This window comes from Balearica regulorum, chromosome 9, assembly GCF_011004875.1.
Source record: "Balearica regulorum gibbericeps isolate bBalReg1 chromosome 9, bBalReg1.pri, whole genome shotgun sequence".
NCBI classification, from domain to species: domain Eukaryota; kingdom Metazoa; phylum Chordata; class Aves; order Gruiformes; family Gruidae; genus Balearica; species Balearica regulorum.
The window spans coordinates 3,381,285-3,397,149 of record NC_046192.1 but is presented as its reverse complement, the minus strand read 5'-3'; the positions used below and the strand labels follow the sequence as shown (position 1 = coordinate 3,397,149).

Genomic DNA, 15,865 nt, shown 5'->3' with positions numbered 1-15,865 from the left:
GTGGATTCCATCAGCCTTTACAGAAGTTTTTATACCTTTGCCCAGACTTTTCTACCAGAAATTTGGCTTATCTGCCAGTTTAGGACTGTACTTGTAATATGTTCTAGAATAGGTCATATGGTTTAGTTTTAGGTAGTCCCGCAAGGAGCAGGGAGTTGGACTCAATGATCCTTATGGGTCCTTTCCAACTCGAGATAATCTGCAATTCTATGTGATAGGAATACAGTTACATTTACCACATAAAATTGCAAAATTGCATAGTTCTTTATTTTCTTTAACTTAGAACTAAAAGGAATTTGTAGGCAGAAGAGCTAGAATTCAATGGTCTCTTTCTTGTTCTATCTATTGAAGACTAAGGAATCCAGCCATGGTAAAGGCATTTGAACAATGTGCTTTGGTTTAATAGTTTTTATTCTCTCTTCTTGACTCCCACTCCCCCCTACCCTGTGCTGTAATGCCTCTGTTACGGCTAGATCCCATAGTTTCAATGGAGAGAGGGCGTTGCCACCTTTCGTTGCCCATCACTCAAAAAGGATCTAGAAGAACTAGAAAGGATACCTAGGAGAATGACAGATATCCCTGATGGAATATAAATCAGTGAATGCTGGAGGAGTATTCTAAGGAAATACAACTCTGACTGCTCTATCCACATATTCTTTTCTGTGCAACTGGTGTGAAAGACAGGATACTAAACCAAATGATGTTTAGTCTGAGCTCAGAAGACACTTCTCCTATTACATAAAGTACAGCATACAATGTACATTGGTTTAGGAGAAAGAATTTCTTAATGTTTTCCTTTCTTGCCTTTGTTCAACCAGACATCTGTGCAGGCCATGTCATAACCGTGAAAAAGCTAAGGGACTGGGCAAGTACATCTGTCAGAAGTGCCACCTGATAATTGATGAGCAGCCACTGATGTTTAGGAATGATTCCTACCATCCAGATCACTTCAACTGCACCCACTGTGGGTATGTTCTCATATGCTAAATTCTCACAACAAAGGAGAAAGACAAACAGTTCAGTCAGCAGTGCAGTCCTTTCCAAGGCCTAAACTTTGCTGCCTTCACATTGTTGAGCAAACAGAAATTGTGTGAGGAGAAATCGAAAGAAATTTGGAAAGCCTACAGAAACTTTAGTTTTATGTTGCCGTTCAATATTCTTCTATCCTAAACTTGAATGACACTATTTTATACTGAAAATGAAAACAGTTCCTTGGTATGAATTTACCTGAAGGGCTGTGTACAGATTACAATAATAGTATTGTCCAAACATAGCTGTTGCCACGCTATTCAAAATAGTTTCACTTTGCATTCCTGGATAGAAAAAAAAAAAAAAAAAAGACTTGGAGAGCTGTGTCAGTCTTCTGGCACAGTCCATTACCATGCTGATGCCTCTATGACCTGAATTACTTACCGTGAAGGTAGTATAATTGGACCACAGTGCTGCCCTAGAATGGTCAACAGTGCTGAAGAATAAAGTAGAACATATGTTCTCTTGTCTGGCAAACTGAGAAAGCAATTTAGAAAGATGAGTTGGCAGTAACTGTATTTCACTAGCTTAATGTAATGACTCTGCATTTGTAGCATGTATGTTGCCAAGGTATGTTAACTTTCAAGTTTGGTCTTCCAAAACTTCATCTCGGGCAATAAGAGCTTCATTTGGTGTTTGTACTTCAAGGACATGTTTGTGTTTTCAGGAAGGAGCTGACCGCTGAGGCCCGGGAGCTGAAGGGAGAACTGTATTGCCTGCCTTGCCACGACAAGATGGGAATCCCCATCTGTGGAGCCTGCCGCAGGCCCATTGAGGGACGAGTGGTCAATGCTCTGGGAAAGCAATGGCATGTTGAGGTGAGGCCTCTCTGAATATGAAACTTCCTTCAGGAGCCATTTTGAAAGAGGACTAGCGTTGGTTGGAAGCTGTAGACATTTACGTGATCTGTAATATATCAATTCAGACAAAACCCAATTGCTTATATTTCAGATGATCTTCACCTTATGTGAGTGAATGAGTACAGCAGCGTCATCAGGGTTGCCTAAGAAAGCTATGCTTTTACAACAGTAATAACCGTAATTTTAAAATGCTGGAGTTGCATTGTAAAGATTGTTGCAGAATATGGTTCGCTGTATAGCATTTACTTACTAATAAATTTACATATTTACTATGATATACTTGCGTATATCCTCTCCAACCCCAGTTAACAGGTTCATAACAGTGTTAGAATTTGTAGTGTGGGCAGAGCCAGTGCAGTTCTTGCTTTTTAAGCCTTTTCAGCTCATTGTTTCAGCTGAGTTGTCACAGCTTGCTCTGAAGTTTTTTAGTGATTTATGTTTTTAGTGATTTAAGCCTCCTAGGGCTTGAACTGAGAGAGATCCTGCTGCTCATTTGAACTGCATTCGTACCAACCATGTTTTATGTTCCTGTTTCACTTCTCTGAAACAAGCAAGATAATAGTCCACAAGTCTATCAGTGTAGACACAAGATGATTGCCCTTTCAGCAGGTCTTCTACCTATCTTTAATACAGTTCTTAATTACTATACTAGACTAAATATTTCCTCTTTTCTTTTAGTTTCATGAAGTCTTTCCTGTTAGAGTTTCATTAAAACATTGAGGGGTAACAGTTTTAAACTGAAGGAGGGTAGATTTAGATTAGATATTAGTAAAAAACTCATCACTATGCAGGTGGTGAGGCACTGGAACAGGTTGCCCAGAGAAGCTGTGGATGCCCCATCCCTGGAAGTGTTCAAGGCCAGGTTGGATGGGGCTTTGGGCAAGCTGGGCTAGTGGAGAGTGTCCCTGGCCATGGCAGGGGGGTTGGAACTGGATGGGCTTTAAGGTCCCTTCCAACCCAAACCATTCTATGATTCTATGATTAAGTGTTTCGTATTGAGCCATGATTTGTAGCCATACGAGTTTTTCCCTGGTGATGGAAAAGTTGCTTTGGCTGTCGCTGAATGTCTTTTTCTTTTACAGCATTTTGTTTGTGCCAAATGTGAGAAGCCATTCTTGGGGCACCGACACTATGAGAAAAAAGGACTGGCTTATTGTGAAACTCACTATAACCAGGTAAATTCTGCCATCTATACCTTATGTACTTGCTCAGACTGGCAAATGCATTTTTGCATTTTACATATGCAAAGCTATGCAGATTTTGCATAATCTGAGTTTGTAGAGGCAATGCGATATTAAGAAATTAGTGAGATTTAATGGAAAAAATAATTTTTCTTGGTAGATGTGAAAAGTCATGCTGAGGACAGAATAGAAATGTCTTGGAGATACTGATTTTTCTTTGTGCCATTGACAGAAAAAGACACTGATTATAAGTTGTGATTCAAATCCCTGTAATTTTACTCCAAAACTATTTGTCTGGACTGCTTTGATAATTACTTGCTTCCATGGGTCTAAGATAAGTGCTGTGCTGTGTAAAGCATGAGAAAAATGAGTTTCAAAAGCCAGTCAAAACCTATTTTTTTTCTGTATAACTCTACAGAACAGCTATGAATTTGTTACTTTCTTCTGTCAGATAAATTAGTCTCTTTCTCTTCATAAGAGATGTGTTGCTGTTTTCAAAGTAGCTCTAGGTTTTATTTTGATGTTTATAGTTTATCATCAGGAGATGTTTGTGTACGGTAAGCATCATAATCTACCGATCCTCTTTTCTCCAAATCGCCACATGTACAGGACTTTAAGAACACATAACAATGCTAGAGTGTGAGGCATTAACAAAAAACATTTTGTAGTATTTAGTGGTATGAGATCCAAAGGAACATAGACTATTTGGCAAGTGTATGAGAAGTTATTCAGAAGATTTAAATTGGTATATTTGGGGGCTACTGCAATGTCTGGGAATTCTTTGATTGTTAGCATTTAATCTTCACACCAGCTGTGTAATTTGGGGAGCATGAGTAGTCAGTAACATGAGTTCCTGTTCTTATTTCTTTTGCTGTGCAGCTTTTTGGAGATGTCTGCTACAACTGCAGCCACGTGATAGAGGGAGATGGTAAGATTTGTTCTCTCCTTGTTTTGGGTTGCTGTCCTTGTTCCATTTGTTCGTGCAGCTGTTGCAGTCCTAAGTTGCAAGGCACCAGTGTTTTTTTTCACATCTGGCCTCATTTGAATTTGGATACAAATCCAAATTCAAATAATCCAGCAGTTTCCTCTTATTTTGTGCTTTTGCTTTTGCAGTGGTATCAGCTCTTAACAAGGCCTGGTGTGTGAATTGCTTCTCCTGCTCCACCTGCAACATCAAGCTTACACTGAAGTAAGTCAGTGTTTATATTTTGGACCTATGAGACATTTGCCCCTAAGGCAGGGTATCAGCTTGGGGGAGCCATGAGCCAGTGCCTCTCTGAGGGGCAATATACCTTTTCTCTGTGGGAGCAGGTGATTATAATTCCACTGATTTCAGAATTAAAAGGGAGCTGGGACTTGGCATCCCCTCTGATTTATTTTCCTTCATTAATCTATTCTGTAAGAAGGTTGGGTAAGAGGAGAATTCATTCAGCAGTACACAGGGAAGGCTCTAAACTTCAGGTAACTGCCTGTCCAGAAATACGTGCAGCCTCATGTCTCCTTGGTCTGGATGCTGCCCTCAGTAACAGTATTTGCAATTGTGTAGATTATTTTGAAAGAAAATATTATGCTACTTACCTCAAATATGTAGAAGAGGGATGGAAAACAAAGCAATCCTACATTTTTCCTTTCGCAGGTTCAAACCCTTATCCAACTATGCTGGGTTAACCCCACTGGCCTTGTATATGAAGGAGCTGTAATTCATCACAAAGAGGACCTTTGAAGTGACACTTCCATTCTACGATAACAGCATTATTATTCTAGACTGTTACATATAAATATATAGCAAAACCTTGCTCCTTATTTAACTAGTGATACTAAAGACCCTAGTTCCCTGATAAGAGGCCAATCTCTGTACTTACATGACCAGGCACAGAAGTGAGTTGTTTTATACATGCAGTAGAACACAAATAACAGCAATTACATAGATGCATGGAGACTTGATTTAGTGAAGCATATAGTTTGCAAGTACCATTTTAATAGCCCGCTGTTCTTTGTGTTAAAGGAATAAGTTTGTGGAGTTTGACATGAAGCCTGTATGCAAGAAGTGCTATGAGAAATTCCCTCTGGAGCTGAAGAAACGCCTGAAGAAGTTGTCAGAGCTGGCATCCAAGAAGGCACATCCCAAAGCTCTGGATTTAAATTCTGCTTAAACAGGTCTGTCAGTCTACTGACTGTGCTCTTGCAGTCAAGCTGCTGTTCACAGCAGCTGTTGATTACAGAGGCAATTACTAAGAACAAGTGAAACCAGAGATAAGTAGTACCTTCCCCTGCTTCTGGTAATGTAACTTGCATCTTGACTATCCCTTTTCTCAAGCAATTGTCTATTAACACTGGCAGAAAGAGGAATATGATTTCTGCTTGAGCAGTTTACAGGCTGTTATTAATTTGCTAATAACAACTTATTCTGCCTTTGTTGAATTGTACACAGTCTTTCCTTCCTCAATTGAGCTGTAGTTCTCTCTTCATTCCTCTATAGTCTAAGGCATTTGGAAACAGTGGTTGAGTGTAGGGGTGGGAAAAAAATGTGGGGTTTGCTCTGTTTCAGTTAAAGTATAAAAATTTCTCTTCTTACCCTCGGTGAAGACGTTTTTAAATTTTTTTAATATATAGGCAAATATTCTGAAAGCTGTCACTCCTTGCTACATGCAAAAATGTTCTGGTCTTTCTACAGATATCTAACGAGCATATATGGATGCTGTACAGTCCTTCTGGTTTGCAGGGTTACGGGGAAAGCCCAGGAGCCAATAGTTATGGCATCTGCCTGCTTGTCCAGCTCAGGACTAATGTTAAGACTGCTGAAGAAGTTTACTTTGCTGCTTCCTTGTTCAGTAGTAAGGAGATTTCAAATCTCAAGGCTGTGTTGGCCTCTTCAGAATAGTTGGGCTCTCCTTAAGGAGGAGGTGGCTATGGGAAGCAAAAGATTTTGGTAGAAACTAGCACTATAATTTTCTCAATTTGTTCTCTACTACTACATGGGTACTAGGGCTTCTAGGAGTCAACACAAAGCCATTTACTATCCACTGGCATAGCTGCCATTTCTTGAGGCAGTGTGGCTGGAGCCTTGGCTACCCTTTTGCAGGATGAAATCCAATTGATAATATGGTACCGATTTAAGTGCTTCAGTTTCAAATCCAGTGCTTCTCACTTTATTTGAAAGATGAGTATTCATTCGTAGGTCACACTCCAGAAAGCCCAATTACATGAAGGGATTTCTAATATTTACAGTTTGTAGCAAATGTGGTCTTATGCAGAAAAAACCCAGGAAGTATTTTTCTTAAAATTTTCACCAAATAAGAGTTTCCCATCACTTTTCTTTTTAAGATCTGAGTGTACTTAAGAGGACCTCAGACGTGAATCTGTACATCTTAAGCATATAATTCTGCTCTGTGGTTTTGCCTGTCACCGGTGAAGTTTCACTGGTCCTACTGGCTCTGCTAGTACAACCCAAGGTGCTGAGAAATTTAACTTGTTTTGAACATTCTCGATATGTCTTTAGGGGTGAGCCATCAGCAGTGCTGTTTGTGAGTCCACTGGTGTGTTGTATAATCACAGTGAGCTTCTGAGACCTCTGGAAGTGTCCCATAGTTTCTTGTGCTAAGCTAAGCTGAGCAGCCTGAAAATCCCTTTCCATGAGTGGTTGGAGACTGTGCCTGACCTTTTTGTGAGGTGGACAGCATGAAAGACACTGGAAGAGTGCTGTCCCTTTCATGATTTAAATCTTCCAAAAAGTGGCTAGTTTAGTAGGTCAAATGAACACAGGAGGTGGGCCTAGGCACCACCCTGCAGCCCCAGGTGAATTAGCTAGCAAGACGTTAAAGCTTCCTTGCTTTCTGTATGTGTGAGCAGCAACTGGATCGGAGCAATAATCTACCTTAAAATTATCCTAACTGCCATCACGCTCTGCTGGAATAGAGCTAAACAAGATAATTGCTAAAGTATTGATAGTTGTTAACACGCTTGCTGTAGCCTCTGCCCGTGAAACTGCACCAGTGATATCACAGCAGTGGTAGGAAATCCCAGCTAACAGTGTGCAGGTAAGAATCCAATATGCAAGACTATCTCTTAGCTACTTACTGGCTTTGCTAATTCAATTTCTTTCAGCAGCTTTGCTTTTCATTGCTGTAAATTACCATAAACTTTAACTGGGGTGTACTGCATTCACTGTAACGCTGATGAGGGGATAGGCCTTAATTTTAACAGTAGAATTCTTCCATCCTCTTCTGACTAATATGCACTGTAGATTACAGTAATAGTAGCTGCTTTTGTTACTGCTTTAGGAGAACACATGGCTAGTCACTGTTCTCTCACCAGCCTTTAAATGGCCTTTTAGTTAAGGGCACAAAGAGCAGCATGTCTTTTGGTGCAGTAGTATGTGGCCACTGCAAAGACTAGTCTTGTAAGCCTGTTCTTCGGCATTTTTTTCACAGCATAAAACACGAGAACTACTGATCTAGGTGCAGTTCAGTATGTTATGCAGATTCTTTTCAACATAAAGCATTCAGGTCTGTTCCTGTAATCACAGGCTATGTTTAATGCTAAATCTGAGCAGCTGTGTGTCTTCAGCCTCCTGGGAGGATGGTGGAGAACACACAGCCGCATAGCTACTGGTAAATATGGGAAGACTATGTAACTAGCAGGCAATAGGTAATATTCTTTCAGTGGCCACGCTCAAGTTCAGCAATGGAAAATGCATGTATGTAGAGGTGAATGGCATTACTTTTGTACTGCAAGTAGAGATTTAGTGTGTGCTCTCACTTTGTCTCATGTTAGAAATTCAGTAGACCTAATAAGCTTCGATGTTCAAAGGACAGCTGATATCATTCTCTTTGATAAGCTAGCTGTTCAGTTCTCTAGGATTTGGATTCTGTCCTTATCTTCAGAGCATTTCCCAAAATTAGTGGGGGAAAAAATCATCATAATCCAAGATCTCTATATTAGCAGAGGATGATGTTGTCATAGTATCTCTTAAATTATTAATTTTTCACAATTGTTTTTCTTATACTCTTGCTGCCATAGCCTGCAATGTGCAGAGTAACAGTAGTGAATATTACTGACATATCTTTTGTGGGACAGTGGAATTGAAGGAGTAGGAGAAATAATTATAAATAGTTAAATAAATGCATCTTCCTCTACTTCTTTGAGTCCATTTCTTAAAAACTAAGTAGGATATAATGGAGACTTATGAATTCTCCTTAGTGTGGTGATAGTCTGGCAGGTTGTTTGGGGTTTTTTTGGTTTTTTTCTTTTTTTTAAATAGAGTTAAGGTCTCGGTCAGAAATAAGCTGCATGCTTTTTTCCATTGCTGTAAATAGACATGTTGACCAAATTCATCCTAGGTATCACACCACTGGAGAGTATAGATTTATATCAAGGTTGAACTTGGCTCAGAAGTCTACACTTACTAAAAGCTGTAGTCTCATTATATACATTTATAGTTTACATTCCTATTTATACATACTGAATTAAAATCACTAATATTCACTGAATACACTTGAAAATGGTTTTGCTTTTAGAAACCATAGTATGTGAAGCTTGTTTGCATTCAAAGGGTATATTAATCACTTGCAATCTTTATGGCAACCTAATCTGCTCTCTAGGGTTTGCATTCTGCTCTTTATTTCTACAGCACTCTGTGCAATGTAGGCAAATATCGTTCAACCTTCTGTACGGAGAGTTTCTAGATGTTGCATGTTTTGTATTAGATGATGTGACTGACACTTTTTTAAAAAGTGGTTGGATGGTGAAGGAGTAGGGTGCAGGCAGACATGTAATAAATGCCGTTGTACTAGTCTGTAAAGCACTATTAAGTGCTGAGGATGGTATAGACTGAGTAAAAGAATTAGCAGCTACTTGCCTTGGTTCAGGCCTTGATGAGGAGTGTGGATTCTACACTGTGTGAAGCTCTCATTTTATCACACGTTGCTTGTGCTAACCAAAACATGTGATTGTGGATTGAAATGTTGCAATACTGTACCTTTTTACATTCCTGTAATAAAGTTAACTGTAATACATTTTAAATTTTCACCAAAAAAATGTAAAGAAGTTGTCTGTTGTACAGTAAAAAAAAAAAATTACATTTGCAAAGCTGAGCCAGAGAGCATTACGCACTCAAGAGGAACTCTGAGGATTGCACAAATCTGATGCGTTGTTGTGGTGAATTCATGTTTTGGATCTGTGCTGTTTCTGTGGTGATACGTTGGTTGATGAGGATGTGCAGAAGGGGTATCGTCCATTTAGAGGCTGTACTGCACAAATTGTGTATATGATGAGTAGATGGGATGTTTTGATCATTTACAGGCTGTAGTAGATATTTGGTAGGTTTAGGATACATGGATCTAGAGTGAATATTCAATTTTCTTGTTAAAAAAGACAGAGTGGTTTATTTTCTGCAGTATTTATTGAAAAACCAGAAACAATACAGTTTGGCTGCAAAATTTCTTTTTGTACAGGTGAAGTATTGAACGCTTCTCACTTATAGCCAGTTAGATCCGACATAGGATGACAAAACAACTCAAAGCATTAGTCTCAAAAGTTTCCATTGCCAGCAATGGACATTACAGCAGGAATATCTAATTGCTTGCAAAAGGATCAACTATTCTGACAAGTGTGGCACTCATTTAGATGCACAAAGAGAGTGGGGCTCTTCCCTACCACCCATGTACAAAACTCCCATTAGTGTTTGAATTTCACACACACACATCTGAGGGAACAAGGGAACCATTGTGCATACATTGGCAAATTAGAGTGAGAGATCTAGCAGAGCTGCTTTTGCAGCACTGCCAGATCGTGTCTCAAGGAACTTGGTGTAAATGCTTTAAGACATGTCCATGTTTCACTGTGAGCAAGGGAGGGCTCATCATTGAAGAAGGAGTACTTGTTCTCTGATGGGGTAAGCATCGAGGCTTACGACCACCACAATGCACGTACGCTTTACATGTTCTGAGCACATGTAGGACCAAAGTTGTGTGTTTAAAAAGGTCTGAGATGAACAAGTGCTGAATCAAATTTTACTACTCAAAGTGTCTGCTAAACAGGAAATAGAAAAGATGAGGAGAAATTAAAGCTATTATTCTTGTCTCATGAATGAACGTCTGCATAACTCCAAGCTGAGAACATTTTTATAGAGCAGAAAAGTCTCTTTTCAACTGATGTCTGTTAGACTGAGTTCTTCGATTCTGATTTGCACTGAATAGCACATCTATAACTTGAAAAAGCAGGAACTGAATAAAAGTACTGGACCCAAAAGCCAGACCCATTTCAGGGTTTGTTTATGCTTACTAGAAACTGCATGGTAGAAAGCAGTTGTTAGTTTCCAAGTGCATTATAAAATGTGGACGAAAGAAAACCATTTAATTTAACCAAGGCAATAGTAAACCAGTGGACAGCCTGCAAATGTAGCAGCACACAGGAATGGCTGCTAAATTCTGACAGTAACTGGCTGTCATAGCCTACCGTAACTTGCAGCACATAACCTAGTGATAAAAGGATGAAAACCTGCATCTTTACCTTCCAAGGTGTCCAGTTATCCTACAACTAAAGGGCATTTCTTACTCTTAGAATTTCCAATAGGAGGAAAAAAATAACACTACCTTTGTTTGCAAAGACTCAAGGAGTTTATGCATTTTGGTAAAAGCATATGCAACAAGGGGACATTTTCTTTCCAAGAGGAAGAAAACTGTTAAAGTACGTCTGTCTTAAAGACTGGAGGAGACTTCGAGTATCAGAAGAGGCTCTCATACTAGGGTTCCTCTGCCTCCTGCCCCCATATTACATTAAAATCCAGCTAAAATTTCTCTAATCCAAAATCTGAATGGAATTCTTTTACTACATCCAAGACAGACAAGTGTTACAGATATTTGAAAGCACATGGTCACTTGAGCTACTCTTGTGGTAATATTTCAGCAACACAGATCGGAAGACTGATCATCAAGATTAATATTTTTTAAATAGCATTTCTGCTGGGAGATGAAATTATAGGTAGTTTGGCACAGATACAGGTCATGGGTTCTATTTCCACTGTCAGGCTGGGAGGTTCTTTTGTTTGTTCACAGCATTCATTAGCAGGCGTACATAGGATGTTAACAGGTCATCCATTTTGTAACCCTGTTGAAAAGAAAAAAGTCTTAAGTCTCCCAAAGAGCTCCAGAAGCAAAAATAACTATCATTTCCTCCCTGTTTTGTCATCTTCTTAGGTTCTCCCCAGCATGGACATCTCCTCTTCCAACAGCTATCACTGTTTTGATAATTATTTATCTGTTCTTCCCTCTGCTCTTCCCTTCATAGATTTAAAAAAGTTTACAGAGCATAGCTCCTTGTCATTCCAGCTAATTGACATCTTGTACTTAGGAATCCAAGCTTTTCTGTGAGAGAAGTTAGCACTTAAATGTTTTTATGTTATCACTACAAAATTACCTTTAAATATCAATACAGTGATGCTTGTCTTAGCCTGTGGACAATCTGAAACCAATTCTTAAAAAGGTGGAACCACTTGTTGACAAGTGTAGAATCTTACAAGGATAGTGTTACTGCATAGATGTATCAAACCATGCAAGATGAAAAGCCTCTTGTGTGGTTTTGTGGGTAAGTGCAGTCTTTTCTTAATGCTTCAGACAGATAGAATTTTGACGTATGGGAAGAATCAGAGAAATTACTATTTTTCCTTGTCTTCCTGGCTTACATCTTTACCTCAGATGGTGTTATGTAGCACTGAATCAGTTCTGAACTGCAACTTTATTGACCTAGCGGTGAATGATTTTTGTATCTGCACTGGTTTTAATGTCTGTTTTAAGTTTTAATGTCTGTTGTAAGTTAACAAAACTCTTCTTACCAGAGATGTCTCACATAAGATCCTGCTTCCTCGTACCAGGTTCCCTATTGTCATGTGAAAGTATGTGCTCCCACTGCTCCAATTGGAGATTTTATTGAAGGGGTAAACTGTTAAAATATCCTGTAAGGGGAAACAAACTGAACTATGCAACATTTCTCAAATGAAAATGGGATGTTATGTAAGAAAACGTGTAGAGCCAGAGCATTCTTCTTCTTTCCCATTTCATTTATAAATACAGTAGATCAAGGTAGGTCTTGCATCCAGAACAGTGGTATATTGTATTTTCACCAAACAGGTGAGTCTTAATCACTCTAATGAGACTTCCTTTCATCATATATTGATCTTTGCTTTCGCACTGCCATTATATTTACAGTAATCTAAAACTCGCTGGATATATGTTCTCTTATTAAAAGCAAATAGCGATATTAAAAAATGCTTTTGCCAGGGAAGTTGTTAAGATCAGACTGTTTGGGTTAGAGAGCTGGTAAATGCTGTCATTCAACCTGATCTTTTAGACAGTTTGGGTTTTCTGCAAAGCATTTTTCTGAAGCAAATTCTCTAGTGCACTATCCATTCATCTGCCTGATCTTACCCCTTTGCCCAGGTCCATCATGATTACCACTTCTTTTTTCAGAGATGCTCTACACTGTTTCCTTTCCAGTGCAGAAACTGCAAAGAAGTTATTTGAGGCAATAACATTTTATTCAGTTTTACACAGAAAATAAATAGAGGGACTCTATCCTCTCCTTCAAGGAGAAGGTCCTGTTGCTGTCCCTAAATCAGCACACTCAGTGAAATCCTTCCTTAGACAGACACTTGAGAAGCAACTGTTACCTTTGTCTTCTGATGTATCAGTGAGACTCCTTGCTTGTTGATTGCAATCAGCACAATCTCTGGGAACTTTGGCTCTGAGGTTTGCTATAAATGAGTAACAGAGCAAGATAAGCACAAAAAGAAAAAATTATCCATATTAAGTGCATGGTGACTTTTAACAGTGTCCAGTGCTGCTTGCTCTCTTTACCAAATAAACACTGAAACACAAAACTCTTACATATTGTGTAACTATTGCTAAGGATGACTTTTTTGGCCATATATTGATCACTTGAGCAGCTGCTACATAAAAGCAGGATCAGGTCCATAATTTCCTAGACTATCTGATAATAGGCTCAATGGTTGGTTGCAAACCAGTTAAGAGCCTAGTGAGGAGAAATTAAAGGTAGCAAGTGGGAAATGATTCCTGGAAGTATCCCCTGCAGAATGAGAGGATTAGTACAGTTCTGTTCTGAGGGAAGAGTCCCCAGAGACAGAAGATTTGGCAGCATTTTGTAGTGGAGAACAACGACAGGACAGTTAAATATCTATATAGCTAAAAGACCCCATCCACTTCGTAGTTGTATTATTAAGTATTACAACTGGAACAACAACATAGCCAGTAAATAACAGGCATAGTTCAGAGGGGATAAAAAACGCATCTCCCCACTTTCAAGGAACTGTGTTTTCCTCAGTAGATGATGGGTAGCCAGCTTTCTAATGCATTCTCACACAGATAGGGAATTCTAGTCAGTCCGTATCCCCTAGTGCTGTCTACTACCAAAGCCTACTACAGGCTTTTAAACCTACCTTCACCTCAAAGAAGGCTGATCCAAACGTTGGCCACCGGTGTATCAATTTCAAGAAGGCAATCTTGGCCTCATCCACAGTTTTTCCTTCATGTTTGCCATATGCTGCAGTAATGCTCTGTTTAGAAGAAAGGATGCAAAGCCTATTCAGGTGGAGACAGACATGTTTCCAATGTCCAGCATTAGCACTAAAGACATCAACAGACCATCACCAAGATCAGTCTTGTGCCCACAGCAACAGAAGACTGTGAAAATGAAAACAGCCTACCATGCCATGGGGCAAGGTGGAGCCAGAACCTCCCCAGTGGTCCTTACTAACAAATTGGCTGAAGAAAGTCCAGGAGCCCAAGGGAATGGATTTCAGAGCAGGGGGGCAATATGGGATGAAACAAAATTCAGAAAACCAGTGTTCAACGCCCACCGGCATGTATCACATTTTCTGCTGAAACATGCACGGTGAATTCTCCCTCTGTATCTGAAATAGTGTCCTGTGTCTTCCTCAGTGGACTAAGTGGTAAGTATCTGCTGAAACTTTCTTGTCTTTTCGTGGAGAAAAGAGCCTTTTGCAATGAATACCATGCACACAGTACAAAGTGTCTGATTTGCTGGCCAAACTGTGAAATATTTAGGACACGTCTTCATTTTCTGTTTCTCCACAAGATCCTCAAATCCCCAGTCCCATCACTGACTTTCCTATCTCTAGCTCGTCTGGGCACTGAAAATAGATTAGCATCTCCAAGAAAAATGCTCATCTCAAATCAATATATCTTTCATATATCTTTCTGAGGCTTGGTAGAGAGGATGCAAGATCTCAATTGTAGGAGGCAAACCAGCAACATCCAGTAGCATCCCTCCATAGTGCTTTCAAAGACTGTCAGATCAAAAAGTAGTGTGTCTCAATGTCTTCTCAAAGCTCTGTGGAAGTAGCATGATTAATGAAAACTGATGTTCTTACCTTCTTCCACTCATCTGTTGAGACTGCTCGGAGCAGATTGTCTGGCACCAGCTCCTTCAAGATTTTGGGGATGGTTGGCAGCTGTGTGCGGTCATTGTTGAAGCGCACTTTACAAATTAGCCCTGCCAGCTGGACAGCTTCATCCTTGGAACACTTGTGATAGCCTCTGAGGTACTTTGGCAACTCCTGGAAGAGACCAGCTCTGAATCCAGACAGAATAGGCTGAAGCAAACACTGACTTAGACTTACGCATGCTAAGTCTGTGAGGTCAGGATGTGAGTCTCGCCAAACACAGGCTGAGGGCATCCCAAGAACTTTTGACTCCTTCTGGAGGTTCTCTGGATGATCTTTAAAGGTCCTTTCCAACCCAAACCATTCTATGATTCTCCATACAATTGTGGAGTAAGATGAGCACCTCCAGGGAACAAATACATTAGGAAGCTGTGCTCCTAACATAAGCAATATAGCTAAGGTGTGGATGCTGTGAGAAATAAATTTGCTCCTGAGGCTGTGTCCTCCAGAGGCATTCCTCTCGAGGGTCTATAATGCAGGCCTTAGTGAGGGAGACGGCAATACTCGAGCAGGCTTACGTTGTCAGGGGTATTTCTTGAATCACATTACCTGCCGTTATATTTATGCTTTAGGGAGCTGGTTACCTGGTGGTAATGAAAAATGGAATCAGCTTTCAGGTCCTTCCCAGGAGTTACATTCAGCCACAGCTTTCTCATGAAGTACACCTTATAAGCCACAGACATAGTAGCCCCTAAGGAAACAACATCTTGTTAGTATTCTCTGTATCACTGTGAAGTTGTGCAGTTTTTAAATGGCTTGAGAGTTTCTTCAGAAATGTAATTCTGGTTTTAATAGTTACAAAATTACTAACAAAAAAGTACAAAAGGCCATTTTTAGATGACCAAGGAAGTGATTAGTTGTCAGTTCCTGGACACTGTGTGATGATCTAAGGTGCAGGCTCTTCAGAGATGGAGGAAGAAGCTGAGGATGCTAGCAATGCGAGCGTTTGTTATTTCTTGGTGCTTATGACAGGTGCCTGTCAATGTGCAGCACACCTGAATTTTGTTATACTGATGCAGGTACAGTCCCTGATGGCTGTGTTTACAGAAATGAATTGTGATTTAGTGCACGCACATCTTTATGCTGTGTTTTTCAGAGCTCCTAGAAGCTGCATCAGCTGTGGGGAGAAGAGGGAAGTTAGAAAGTCTCAGATGCGTAGACAGTGCTTCAGAAAGTTGAACCTCAGCTGTCCTGAAATAAGCAAAGGTCAGGATTAATGAATGTGAAATTTGAGTGGAGTTTGAGTTTGTAGATTTCAAAACGTACGTTATACATGGGGGTAACATGCAAAGAATTGCTGTCATTGGTGTTATATCGTT

General features: G+C 39.8%; 2 protein-coding genes across 3 annotated transcripts in view; one reads left to right on the top strand and one right to left on the bottom strand.

The window, feature by feature from the left end:
- LIMS2 (LIM zinc finger domain containing 2) overlaps positions 1 to 9,214 on the top strand; it is a 35,327-nt gene extending 26,113 nt beyond the window's left edge. For both annotated transcript variants that reach the window (XM_075760860.1, XM_075760857.1), the window contains 6 exons: positions 819 to 968; positions 1,697 to 1,847; positions 2,972 to 3,064; positions 3,950 to 3,998; positions 4,184 to 4,259; positions 5,076 to 9,214. In XM_075760860.1, coding sequence (XP_075616975.1) covers positions 819 to 968; positions 1,697 to 1,847; positions 2,972 to 3,064; positions 3,950 to 3,998; positions 4,184 to 4,259; positions 5,076 to 5,223 — 667 coding nt within the window. In that variant the 3' untranslated portion in view covers positions 5,224 to 9,214. The remainder of the gene's footprint in view (positions 1 to 818; positions 969 to 1,696; positions 1,848 to 2,971; positions 3,065 to 3,949; positions 3,999 to 4,183; positions 4,260 to 5,075) is intronic.
- A 1,818-nt stretch (positions 9,215 to 11,032) lies between these two features.
- The window catches only part of MYO7B (myosin VIIB), a 51,443-nt gene continuing 46,610 nt past the window's right edge, over positions 11,033 to 15,865 (bottom strand). Inside the window, exons 44-49 of the mRNA XM_075760828.1 lie at positions 15,131 to 15,237; positions 14,475 to 14,660; positions 13,521 to 13,637; positions 12,735 to 12,818; positions 11,901 to 12,020; positions 11,033 to 11,176 (exon numbers count right to left, since the gene is read on the bottom strand). Coding sequence (XP_075616943.1) covers positions 11,093 to 11,176; positions 11,901 to 12,020; positions 12,735 to 12,818; positions 13,521 to 13,637; positions 14,475 to 14,660; positions 15,131 to 15,237 — 698 coding nt within the window. The 3' untranslated portion in view covers positions 11,033 to 11,092. The remainder of the gene's footprint in view (positions 11,177 to 11,900; positions 12,021 to 12,734; positions 12,819 to 13,520; positions 13,638 to 14,474; positions 14,661 to 15,130; positions 15,238 to 15,865) is intronic.